At 38.7% G+C, this 13193-nt stretch overlaps 1 protein-coding gene across 4 annotated transcripts in view; it reads right to left on the bottom strand.

The window, feature by feature from the left end:
* The window catches only part of LOC127412608 (probable phospholipid-transporting ATPase IA), a 211888-nt gene that overhangs the window by 64315 nt on the left and 134380 nt on the right, over window positions 1–13193 (bottom strand). For all 4 annotated transcript variants that reach the window (XM_051649090.1, XM_051649091.1, XM_051649092.1 and 1 more), the window contains 2 exons: window positions 6200–6372; window positions 1920–2103 (listed from right to left, as the gene is read on the bottom strand). In XM_051649090.1, the coding sequence (XP_051505050.1) occupies window positions 1920–2103; window positions 6200–6372 (357 nt within the window). The remainder of the gene's footprint in view (window positions 1–1919; window positions 2104–6199; window positions 6373–13193) is intronic.

The raw sequence follows: 13193 nt of genomic DNA, 5'->3' as shown, positions 1-13193 counted from the left end.
GATATTCTTCAAAAAATCTTTGTGTTCATCAGAAGAAAGAAAGTCATACACATCTAGGATGGCATGAGGGCGAGTAAATGATTAGAGAATTAAAATTTTTGGGTGAACTATTCCTTTAAGAGAAGCATTGCAAAAGTTTTATGGTGTAATACAACATCATATTAGATATGAATGATGGATGAATGCAAGTTGACTGTAGTGCACATTAAAGTTTGCCATCTGATCCAGCACATTTCATACGAGCCATTTCGCTGGAAGGCAGATCAGACGACTTGCCTGCATTCACTAGCACCTCCACCCGTCTCCACCTACAATATGATGAGGGCACTTAAGAAAAGACAAGATGCTTTGTAGAGTAATCCGATGCATGAGGCCAGAGAACAGACTGCTAAAACATTAAATGAAACATGGGACAGAGATGGAGAGCAGTGTTGACAGCGACCCACAACACTTGAGCTTTTCTTTTGTTACATGGACAGTGAAGCTTATGCTGTATCAAAATCTGTGAATAACAAAATATCTTTTTAATTATGTTTACATAAGATGGAAAGATCCAGTTTCGCTGTCAGCAGGGTTTTGAATGACAGAACACTCCAACTATCTCAGACTGCATAATCTGAACAGGTTTGAACCTTTCACCCAAGATACATAATCTAGATCCAGATTTATTTTCTGGGAGTCACACTGTAGTGACACAAGATAGAAGTGTTAGTTGACATAGAGAACTGATATGCATGAAGTTTTACAAGCAGAGTTGCATTAATTTTATTTTTATTTAGTAATTTCATTATTGGCAGTTTCAAATCTTATTTAAAGGTAAAGTGTGAAATTTCTGTGCCTCTAGCATCACCTAATGGAATTGCAAAAATAATTACTGTTTACAAACATGTTTTAAAAAACATCTCCTAATCTGCCATTTGTCGAAAAACACGTAGTCATTTGTCATTGGTTTAACAAATGTTGCTGTCGAGCCGGTTGGGATTTTCAAACAAACAGATCCACAATTCACCTACAAATGGCTTACTTATAGCTGTGTCTGCATATTAAGCTGTGATAGGTGAACATCAAATAAGTTACTTCACCTCTTCTTTACTTAAATTTATGATATTCTATAGTCTTTGAAAAATTATTGATATTGTAATAATCTGTTTCTATGTCAGTTATTGTAAATTCTGTTATATAGTTATTCTAAATATTATAACTTTGGTTTATTTAAAAATTGAATGTAGTTAAGCAAAGCTTCATTAGTATTAAAGAGCACCTGTTATGGTTTTTCAAATATTACCTTTCATGTAGTATGTTACATAGCTGTTTGTGAATGTAAAAAATTCTGCAAAGTTTAAAAAAATCAAAGTGCACGATAAATGGAGTTATTGACTCCCAAAAGAAAGAACCGATTCTGAACACCTGAAACAAGTCGTTAGTAATTCCAGACTTACTTCCTGTACTAACCTACATAATTTGGTAATAAAAAACCCTCCTCTGGTCTTCATTGGCTGTTTGCGAACAGCTTTGACCCGCCCTCAAACACTACACTAAGCGGTAGACCAATCACAACAGACTGGGACATCTGACCAATCAGAGCAGAGCAGGCTCTCTGAAAGGAGGAGTTTAGAATGAATCCTTTAGAACGGATCATTGAACGAGTCGTTTTTGACACTGGGAAAAAAATTAATGCTGCAATTTAAATTATGAGCAAAATAAAGTTTTTTTTTTTGTTTTTTTTTACCTTGGATGCATGTAAATCTATTGTATGAGACCTTTAAAACAAAATTAGGCACGTTTAAAAACCATAATAGGTGCTCTTTAAACATCTCACAGCACTGAACTACGATTAGTTTTGGCAGTGTGTATTTGGTCCAATGTTAGTACACTTACTGCTTCTTCCTGCAGCCGTCTGTAATCTGATCGTTTCTCACCTGTGCAATGGAGTAGTCGGATGAGTTGGCAGCCTGCAGTCCTTCATTGCCAGAGATGCCAACACCCACATGAGCGGTCTGGATCATACCCACATCATTAGCTCCATCTCCAATGGCCAATGTAATCACTTTCACCTGTTTCTTCACCATCTCCACCACCTCAGACTTCTGCAGAGGAGAAACCCTGCACAAAGACAACAAAATAAAACAGTAAAGAAACCAAGAGCTGTGTGGTTAGTTTGCTGGTGCTAACCTATGTTCTAACAGTGAATTTGCCATCAGGTAATTTAGCCAATGAACTTGTGTGGGATATTGTTATTTAAATATTTATCATTCTTTTACAAGGAGATTTGTAGCATGATCGTGAATTTGCGATGGCGCCTTTACAGAGAGATCACTAAAACGCTTGGTGAAGTCACATCGTAAAAAATGGACAATATAACTATTAAACGGCTATGTTTAATAGTGAAAGTGAGAGCATTTCCACATGCACAATGCAACGAGAACTTGCAGTATTGGGACTAAACAGCTGTGTGGCCACAAGAAAGCCACTTGTTAGTGAGGCTAATTGGAAAAAACAACTTCAATTTGCTTGGGAGCATAAAAATTGGACTGTGGAGCAATGGAAAAAGCTCATGTGGTCTGATAAGTCCAGATTTACCCTATTCCAAAGCGATGGGCACGCCAGGGTAAAAAGGGAAGCGCATGAAGCGATGCACATGTCAATTGTAGTGCCCATTGTACAAGCCTCTGTAGGCAGTGTTATGATCTGGGGTTGCTTCAATTGGTCTAACAAAATATTAGAGTATGTGATTTTTTTTTTTGGCCAGGCAGTGTATTTAAAATATACACTCTTTCTGTTTTGGGAAAATGGACCATAAATATTGATGATTCATCAATATAGGACACACATCAACACAAGAAAATGGCCTCGTTAAATGATTTCATGGGGTCTTTAAAAGGCGCCAATAATTTGTAGGACAACAAAAGAAAATGTAACCCTTTCTTCTTAGTGTTTTATCCTTTACAGCCAAATTTACAACAGTCAACTAAAGCAGTAAGCAGAATATATATACACCGATCAGTCACAACATTAAAACCACCTGCCTAATATTGTTTAGGTTCCCCTCGTGCCACCAAAACAGCTCTGACCCGTCGAGGCATGGACTCCACAAGACCTCTGAAGGTTTCCTGTGGTATCTGGCACCAAGACATTAGCAGCAGATCCTTTAAGTCCTGTAAGTTGCGAGGTGGGGTCTCCATGGATCGGACTTGTTGGTCCAGCACATCCCATAGATGCTAAATTGGATTGAGATCTGGGGAATTTGGAGGCCAAGTCAACACCTTGAACTCTTTGTCATGTTACTCAAACCATTTCTGAATAATTTTTGAAGTGTGGCAGGGCGCATTATCCTGCTGAAAGTGGCCACCGCCATCAGGGAATACCGATGCCATGAAGGGGTGTAAGTGGTCTGCATCAATCTTTAGGTAGGTGGTATGTGTCAAAATAACATCTACATGAATGTCAGAACCCAAGGTTCCCCAGCAGAACATTGCCCAAAGCATCAAACTGACACTGCTGGCCTGCATTCTTCCCATGGTGCATCCTGCTGCCATCTTTTCCCCAGATAAACAACGCATATTCACCCGGCCGTCCACGTGATCTATCTAAAAAAAATATGATTAATCAGACCAGGCCATCTTCTTCCATTGCTCCATGGTCCAGTTCTGATGCTCAAGTGCCCATTGTAGGCACTTTCGGTGTGTGTTCTGACACCTTTCTATCATGGCCAGCATTAAGTTTTTCATCAATTTGTGCTACAATAGCTCTTCTGTGGGATCGGACCAGACGGGCTAGCCTTTGCTCCCCACACGCATCAATGAGCCTTTGGCGCCCATGACTCTGTCGCAGGTTCACTGGTTGTCCTTCCTTGGACCACTTTTGGTAGGTACTCACCACTGTATACCAGGAACACCACACAAAACCTGCCATTTTGGAGATGCTCTGACCCAGTCGTCTAGCCCACATAATTTGGCCCTTGTCAAAGTTGCTCAGATCCTTACGCTTGCCCATTTTTCCTGCTTCCAAAACATGAAAATCAAGAACTGACAGTTCACTTGCTGCCTAATATATCCCACCCCTTGACAGATGTCATTGTAACTAGATAATATATGTTATTCACTTCACCGGTCAGTGGTTTTTATGTTGTGGCTGATCAGTGTATATACAGTATATATGTATATATACTGTATATAATAAATGTCTTTGTGATGGAGTTCCAGCAACAATTTATGATTGTTTATAACAATTATAACAATTGACATTATTTCCCACTAATCACATTCAGGCACCAAAACAACAATTTCCTAAAAAAAAAATGTCCTAATAATTTTCTCCACTTTTTAGATCCCCAAACTGGCAAATCTGATCCCAGTATCCTTGAGCTTGAAGAAACGTACACTAGCGAAGGGTTGCAGTACACTGTAGCACTGCATCATCTGTGTCAGCAAATTAAATGAAGGTCTCGCTTTCAGCTAGAAAGGCTCCTCAGGGGCTTAACCCTGGCTTAACATTCACAGGTCATTCTATAAGCAATGAATGTAGAGTGATGTAAGGCTCTCAAGTGAATCAGAGATTACCGCCAATATAGGAGAAGACCTCTAGAGTCTGTTTAATGTTAATTCATCTATAGTCAAAATCTGTTCTCCTCAGGATATAAGTGTGTGCAAGTGTGTATGTAGTGAGTGAAAGCAGATCGGCTAGATTACATCAAGCACTGCATAATGGCTGTGGCACCTGTGGTGTGTGTTGTATCTGGAAATTGACACTGATTTTTGGCAGTTCCTAGTCACGCTCAATTGGTTACTCATGTGTTTCCTTCTCTGTGTAGCATTTTTTTGGCCCGGCTCATTCTGACCTGCTCACACACGCAGTTTAACTTCATTTATATCTGACTGACATTCTGACCACAATCTACTATTATAAAAAATAACACTCATTAGTAAATTGCTGCTTGGAGAGCTAGTATAATTATGTTTATTGGGAAGGTTGTGACCTAAAGGGAAGTTAATTTATTCCTTAAACAGCACAGTGATGCTTCCCTGTAATTGTCTGCCAGTCACTTGATGTTTTTTTTTTTTAAGTACAGAGAAATAACTAGTGATGGTGTCAGCTCCCCAGAGGGCAAAAAGGGTTATTAAGGTACAAAGACATATTTAACACCCACCTGTGAAACAGTAAACTAAAACTAGAGCTTGACAGCACCACAACTGCCATATATCTTGTTGGTTACCAATGGAAAACGCATGACCAAATAGTGAAAAATCTTAATTTAACCTGTATTCCATAAAAAAAAAAAAAAAAAAAATATATATATATATATATATATATATATATATATATATATATATATATATATATATATAATTTCCTTTAAGGAAATTTTTTTTTCCCTCAGCTTGAATACTGGAGGGTTTTTTTTTTCATTCAAGCATTCGGCAGACAATTTTATCCAAAGCAACTTGCAAAATATTCAAGCTATACATTTTCTTTTATCAGTAAGTGTGTTCCCTGGGAATAAAACCCATGACCTTATTGTTGCTAACACCATGCAGCTGAGCTTTTTTCATTCTGTTTTGTCATATATGCATTTTGCAGACGCTTTTATCCAAAGTAACTTATAATGCATTCAAGCTATATATTTGTTTTCCTTCAGTACCTTGCCTGGGAATCTAACCCATAACCTTAGTGCTGCCACTTACTTTTTTTCCATTTATGCATTTGGTAGACGATTTACAATTCATTCAAGCTATACATTTTCCTTTATCTGTAAGTGTGTTCCCTGGGAATCTAACCAATGACCTTTGTGTTGTTAGTGCCATGCATCTTAGCCTTTTTCATTTTCTTTTTACATTAATGCATTCCACAGATGCTTTTAACCAAAACGACTTACAATGCATTCAAGCTATACATTTTCTTTTATCAGTGGGAATCCCTGGAAATCCACCCATAATCTTAATGTTGCACCTGAGCTTTTTTTATTCTCTTATTCATTTATGCATTTGGCAGAGAATAAGTTCAACAACTCCAGTAGCTCATTCTGTAGTATTAACAAATCATCAATAGTTAAACTGGACTGCTCTGAATTATGGTTTTAAAGATCAGTAATGTTTGTTGTAATACTTTGTGAGGGTTTATGTTACCATTAATAATTTTACAAGTTATTGATGCTGATTTTCTTTGTTTTTACAGCAGTCTCCTGTACAGTACTCCGCCATACCTGCAGCATATCAAAGCCTTGCAGGAAAGGGCCAAGTCCAGGAAGTACTGGCGTGCACCAAAAGTGAGGGCGTACTTCAGCGTCTTTCCATCTATGATGAGAGCCAAGTCGTTTTCCTTGTGCAGAGCATCTCCCAGCATGCTACAGTGACGGCTAAGAGTCTCTCTGGTACCCTGCACACACATACATTTACTGGTAAGTTTTGAATAACATTTGCAAAAAATAAATAAATTACAAAATCCCCCCATGGACTGATATTGTCAGTTACACAATTAAAGGGGGAAATTTACTAAGAACAAATTGTGCCCACTGAAAGCATTGTTTATTTTCACATTGTTCTAGCAACCAATTCACTAAAGGAATTATGAAAATTAGGTAATGGGGCAAACATAACCAAAATATTAGTGCTGAAAGTAACTTGCTTGGTGTTAGGTTTTGGAGGATGCAGCAGACTACTGCAATCTGGCACACTTTACAGTGACTGTACAGCATCCCTAAACCACTGCGAACCAAGCACCTCAGTTGGCTCTTTAAAATGCAGAAAGTGGCTAGACTGCATGGTGCATCGAAATACATATGCTCTAAATCGATCATTTTATGAATAAGGCTACTGTTGTCATGATAACTTTTAAACTAAATTAATTGTACTGCCAGATTTTTGACACACAAATGCGAATTTACTTAGTTGCACCACTTTTGCTTGTGCTAAAATAATGCTGTGCTGTATTTTAATCATTGACATTCTGTCTGTAAGACACTGACATTCTTTCAAAGCAAACTCTATCTAGTGAATTTGTGCTTGTGTTGCAAAAAAAGACAATGACTTAATATAAATACAGTGCAGCGCTACTGCAAAACATTTAGTGCCTTGTTAAACTTGATTGTGGGTTGTTAGTGAAAAAAACACAGATATTTTGCCTGAAATACCACAGGCAAAAGTGTTTTATGGATTTGCCCCCAATTGTGCAACTGACCAAATTAGTTCATATATAAATGTTTTGAAGTACCTCTGCATTCTCAGTTCATTTTGATGGAAACCTTTAATGCTATAAATCCTAAATCTGTTGAACATCTGATGAAACACCACACAAACATTGAGATAGTTCCCACCTCATTGCCAATGCAATCAAACCCCAAAATAACACGGAATTTCACAGTAGAAGATTTACGTCTGTTTATTGTTAATGCATGGGGGCATCAAAATGAAAACACGCATATGGCACGCTTCATTACGGAGAGAGCAACGGTGAAGCTGGGTGTGATGGTTCATTTGTTAGAACAAGGCCTTTCCGTGGCCTTGACCAGGAAATACAGGGAATTTATACTGAGTACTAGCAAAACTGCAGACCACCCTTTCTCTCCTTCAGAGTGTTAACAGAATCTGAGAGCGTACGTCTGGGTTTATGGGTTATTTTGGAGGAATGTCCTGTCCCAGCTGCATGGGCTCAACTTGGGAGCCAGGAATATATCTGTGCGTTGATTAAACCTGGAAGATTTTAATCAACACTGACTGGGCCACAGAAAAATTAGGACCTTTGACTTGACCTAACTGTTGCTTTTTAAAAGTATTTATGGCGAAAACTGTACTTTCAGCAGCAGAAACCTTGTATTAAAAGGGTGTTATTGTAAGGATTGGGGGACGTGTGGGAGGACGATTCCGTGTTTGGATTAGGAATGTTGCTGCACTCCATAAAATTTCCCATAAAAGAGTTGCACGGTTCCTGCCTCTCATGTGCTGAATGAATGATAGGGCACTCATAAATAGCAGTCAGAATCCAAGGAGTAGAGGGAAACCTCTGGATCACAGGTCTAAACACAACATTACTACAACACAGTAGCATGTAAGTGAGAAAGCAGGAGAAAAAGATAGAGAGGGGCTGTTCACACAGGATGCATTCTTGTGATCAAATACAAAAACATCAGTCTGTGCGACATTTAAAAAAATAGAGCACATGGACAAAAGAATGCATCTTCCAGAGAGCAATTAAAACAAAGATATTCGTAGCAGAAATTTTCATTAGGTTTGTGTATGTGAAAGTGAAGCAAAAATGGGTTATTCATAAATTGTTGTGCTTCTGACGTCAAAATCATGAGTGCCAGAGAGTGCCCCTGAAAATTAAATCCAGGGGGCAATTACTACCCCTTGATTGAAAAGTTAATTTCTGACACTACTAGGCGGCAAGGTAAGTCAGGTCACTCAGTGGCCATATTCGTAACACTTTCAGGCAGCTATTTACTAATCATAGAAGTACAGCTCCATTCTACTTGAATGGGGAAAGACCGAAAGCTCAAACGTTAAATATTCATATATATATATTATATGAAAATATTTAAGTTTTGGAGTTTTCAGTCTTTCCCCATTTTATATATATATAAATCAGCATTAAAATCAGACAACAATGGAATTACAAATGAATACTTTCTTATATCAGGCAAATAAAAAAATTTAAAAAAATTACAGGCTGGTGCTCATGCAATTTTTTTTAAATGTAAGGTGGGAATTTTATTCCTACAGTTACCATATTTTGCGTTACAATTTCTCCCATTCACTTGTATACCAGTGACCCATCTAATCCTATAATATCTATGTAATAAAATCCCTAAAAATCTCTCAGAATTGTGTGTAAACAAACCCATACATGTCTCTATCTGCAGCTCCTGTCCTTCAGCTATCCACACCTGTGCATAAAAGAATCTGCATCACACACACTGTGCACGTTACATAACGATGTGCAGAAAACCAAAGTTTTAAGTTATTTATTTATTTTTTGTGATTAACATTTTTTTATTGATTGAAATATTAAACAATGAAAAACAAAACACATACAAACAGAATCAACCTTTAACCCTGACAATACCCAATACCACACACATAAATCTCTGAATCTTCAACCAAAATTCTTGGATCTTAACACATTCCCAAAAAACATAGTTTTTTCCTCATCTTCTGACTGACATCGCCAGCTGGTGGGTGTGTCTTTAAGACCAATCCTACGCAATCTAGAGGGGGTCCAATAGAATCTATGTAAAATTTTGAATTGCATAAAGCGAACCCTTGCATCTTCAGATGCAGACTCGATGTTATTTAGAATCCTAGCCCACACTCCCTCCTCCAATACCAAGTTTAGATCTTTCTCCCATAATCACTTAAGAAGTTGAAGCTCTGTCCCCCAGACTCTCAATTAACAGGGAGTAATACACTGATGCATCATGACCTTTTCCAAAAGCAGTAATCACCTCTCCCAGAGTATCTGCCACTTTAGGGGGGTGTAAACTACTCCCAAAAACAGTACGGAGCAGGTGGCGCAGCTGTAAATACTTACAAAACTGAGATCTGGGAATCCTAAAAAGTTGAACCAAATTTTGAAAGGATCTCAACACTCCACTCTCATATAGGTCACCGAGTGTAGTAACCCCCCTCACAATCCACTCTGACCAGCAAAAAGGGGACTTGTTGATGCATAATTTGGGGTTCAGCCATATGCTCGAGGCAACATTTAAATAAATGTCCAAATTAAACACTGGACACTTTTGTTCACACAGAGTGCAAATGCGAGACAACGGGGTGTAACTTAACTTCTCCAATTAGTTTGATAGAAAGGCTTTGCAATAGCGAAATAGGGGCAAGAACTTCCTGTTCAATACAAAACCAGGGAGGGGCTCTTTCAGGTGGAAGAGACCAGTGAGCCAAATGTCTGAGACTGAATGCATAATAATAAAACAAAATCTTGGGTAGGCCTAGCCCACCATTGTCAATCGGCCTATGCAATTTACTGAAATGTAATCTGCTTACCATTCCAAATGAAGGACTTCGCTATGCTATCAAATTGCTTGAAATAAGAGAGGGGGACATCTACAGGGAGAGATTGTAGCAGGTAGTTGAATTCTGGAATACAATTCATTTTAATAGCATTAACCTTCCCAATCATAGATAAATGTAATGAAGCCCACCTGCCCACATCGCTTGAAAACTTTTTTATTAAGGGGTCAAAATTAACTCTAACTAAATCAGACAAATTTGCTGGAAATAAAGTGCCCAAATACTTAATGCCCTGTTTGGGCCACTGAAAGGCACTCGGCTGAAAAGCCGTTACTGGGCAGTACGCTGTCAGAGCCAAAGCTTCGGATTTATACCAATTAACTCTGTATCCTGAGAACTTGGAAAAGGAATCAATAATTCTGTGAAGGCAAGGCATAGATCTAGTGGGGTTGGGGACAAATAGTAAAATATCATCAGTGTAAAGCAAAAGCTTAAGCGTCATACCTCCCGCCACCACCCCTGGAAAATCATCTTCCCTTATCGCGGCTGCTAATGTTTCCAGGGCAAGACAAAGCAATAATGGGGAAAGAGGGCAACCCTGCCGAGTGCCCCTATCCAGATTAAAATAATCTGAAATTAATCAATTTGTTTGTACTGCTGCTATCGGGTGTCTATAAAGTAACTTAATCCATCCAATAAAAGTATTCTCGAACCCGTATACTTCCAAAGTCTTAAAGTTAATCCCATTCTACCATATCAAACGCCTTTTCAGTGGCAAGTGAGATGGCAGTGACCGGAGACTGATCATTCGCCACTGACCACATGATATTGATGAAACGCCTAATGTTATCAGAAGAACTGCGGCCCCGAATAAACCCCACCTGATCTATATGTATAAGAGGTGTCATAACTTTACTCAATCAGTTATCCAGGATTTTTGACAATATTTTTAACATCTAGCTGGATCAGGGAAATTGGACGGTCGCTTGGATCTTTGTCCTTTTTAAGTATCAGTCTGATCCGGGCTTGTGTCATGGTTGGTGGAAGCTTTCCATTCTTTAATGATTCCGTATAAACTTCTAGCAAAAATGGGGCCAATTCTGTAGCATAAGATCTAAAAAACTCAGCGGCAAAGCCGTCAGGCCCCAGAGCCTTGCCTGTAGGCAGGGCCTTAATTACCTCGTCAAGCTCCTCCAAGGTTATCTCAGAATCAAGAGAATTTTTTTGCTCAGTCGTCAGTTTAGTAAGTTCTAATGGTTCCACAATGTTTCTAATATCTTCATCAGTAGATGAAGACCTGGAACTATAAAGATCAAGATAGAATTCTTTAAAGGCATTATTAATATCAATGGCCGATGTAAAAATGTCACCACCAGCAGATTTCACTGAGGGAATGGTAGAAAAAGACTCTCTCTGTTTTATAAATCTAGCCAAAAGCTTCCCTGCTTTGTCCCCTGACTCAAAGTATGACTGTGTTGCCCTGAATAGCCAAAACTCCACCCTTCACAACAAAATAGTATTATATCTATATTTCAATCGGGTCAATTCTCTGAGACCATCAGACAACATTCAGCATTTCAGCTCTGCCTCTGCACTTTTAATATTCCTTTCCAACTCCACAAGTTCTCGTGCTTTGGACTTTTTGATGAACGAGGCATACTGTATGATCTGACCCCTAAGAACCGCCTTAAGTGCCTCCCAAGCCACGCCCACAGAGGATACTGAGGACCAGTTAGTCTCCATATAAACATTAATTTCAGCCTTTAACATTTGTTGGAATTAAAGCAGCAACTATATGATTTCTTCTTCTCCGTATGTGGCAACACCTCTAAACTCACCAGGGCATGATCTGAGACTAAAATGTTTCCAATTGAGCAATCCACAACAGATAAAATGAGGGACTTAGATATAAAAAAAGTATAAAAAAGGTTCAAAAGTCTCAAAATATCTGTAAGACCAAGATTTGTCAGTGTTGCTCTAGGGGGTTTGCACACTTTTGCTTCACTATGATCAAGGACTGAATCCATCAACAGATTAAAGTCTCCTCCCAATATTATATAATGAGGGGTGCCAGTGGCTTGCAACATCCCTTCAAGATCTATAAAAAAGCCCTGATCATCAGCGTTAGGTGCGTAAATGTTAGCCAAAATCAACCTTTGCCCCTGAATTTCTGCTAAAACAATAATGACTCTTCCTAATTTATCTTTAATCTGTTTGAGACATTTGAATTGTAGATGTTTACTTATCAATGTAATGACATTTTGACATATTAGGAAAAAATAGATTGTGTGTCAAAAATAAAATGATAAAGACCACTTTCCCCATTAGTGCAACAATCAAACCCTGACACCCCCCCCCCCCCCCAAAAGGAAAAAAAACAAAACAAAAAAAAAACATGCGTATTAACCCCGTGCACGACAGCAGCAACCGGCGTCCATCCTTCTAAACTCAAACAATCCATGTACGCGTACGAAAGCCCCCGCGACAACTTTGCCGTCAGATTGCTCAAGTCCGGTGTTTCTATACAAATTTTGTGAGACAGAATTACACAACAAAAGATAATCTATAAAACAAACTCCAGCCAATATTCAGAATAAACATAAAGAATGTGTAGATTAATTCACAAAACTGTATCGAAGGTGTGTTCCTCCACAAAACAAACTCCAGCCACTAGCGGAACCAGCGCGCACACACACACGCACACACAAAAGAAAAAAAATTAATAAAAAATCTGTTCAGTTTCCTCAGACAGTCAAACGAATGTTCAGTGAGCCGGCTGTTCATAAGTGCAGCAGATGACTTAATTCTTCCAATGTCCTGCAAAAAAATATTCCACAAAATAAACTCCAGCCAATAGGAGGCATAAGCACAAAGAATGAGCAAATTCATCCACAACTGTCCCAAATGAGTGTTATTCCACAAAACAAACTCCAGCCGCTAGGCGGAACCAGCACAAAAAGAAACGAAAAAGGTCAGCTTCCTCGGACGGTCACGTGTATGTTCAGCGAGTCGAGCTCGCTTGGAGGCCACGTAAGAAACACCATATGGCTTATTCACCCCATTGTCTCTATGAAAGACAATGCTTGCTGTGGGCATGTAAATATTTTGCGGCCATCCTTAGTATCTATTATCAGTTTGGCTGGAAACATCAGTGCAAAAGCGATCTTCCGTTGATGTAAGAGTTTCTTGCATTCCTTGAATCGATCACGTTTCTCTCGTCGATTTCACAAAGTC

Source organism: Myxocyprinus asiaticus, chromosome 22 (assembly GCF_019703515.2).
Source record: "Myxocyprinus asiaticus isolate MX2 ecotype Aquarium Trade chromosome 22, UBuf_Myxa_2, whole genome shotgun sequence".
NCBI lineage: Eukaryota > Metazoa > Chordata > Actinopteri > Cypriniformes > Catostomidae > Myxocyprinus > Myxocyprinus asiaticus.
The sequence above is the reverse complement of the archived record's forward strand: the minus strand, read 5'-3'. Positions and strand labels throughout refer to the sequence as shown.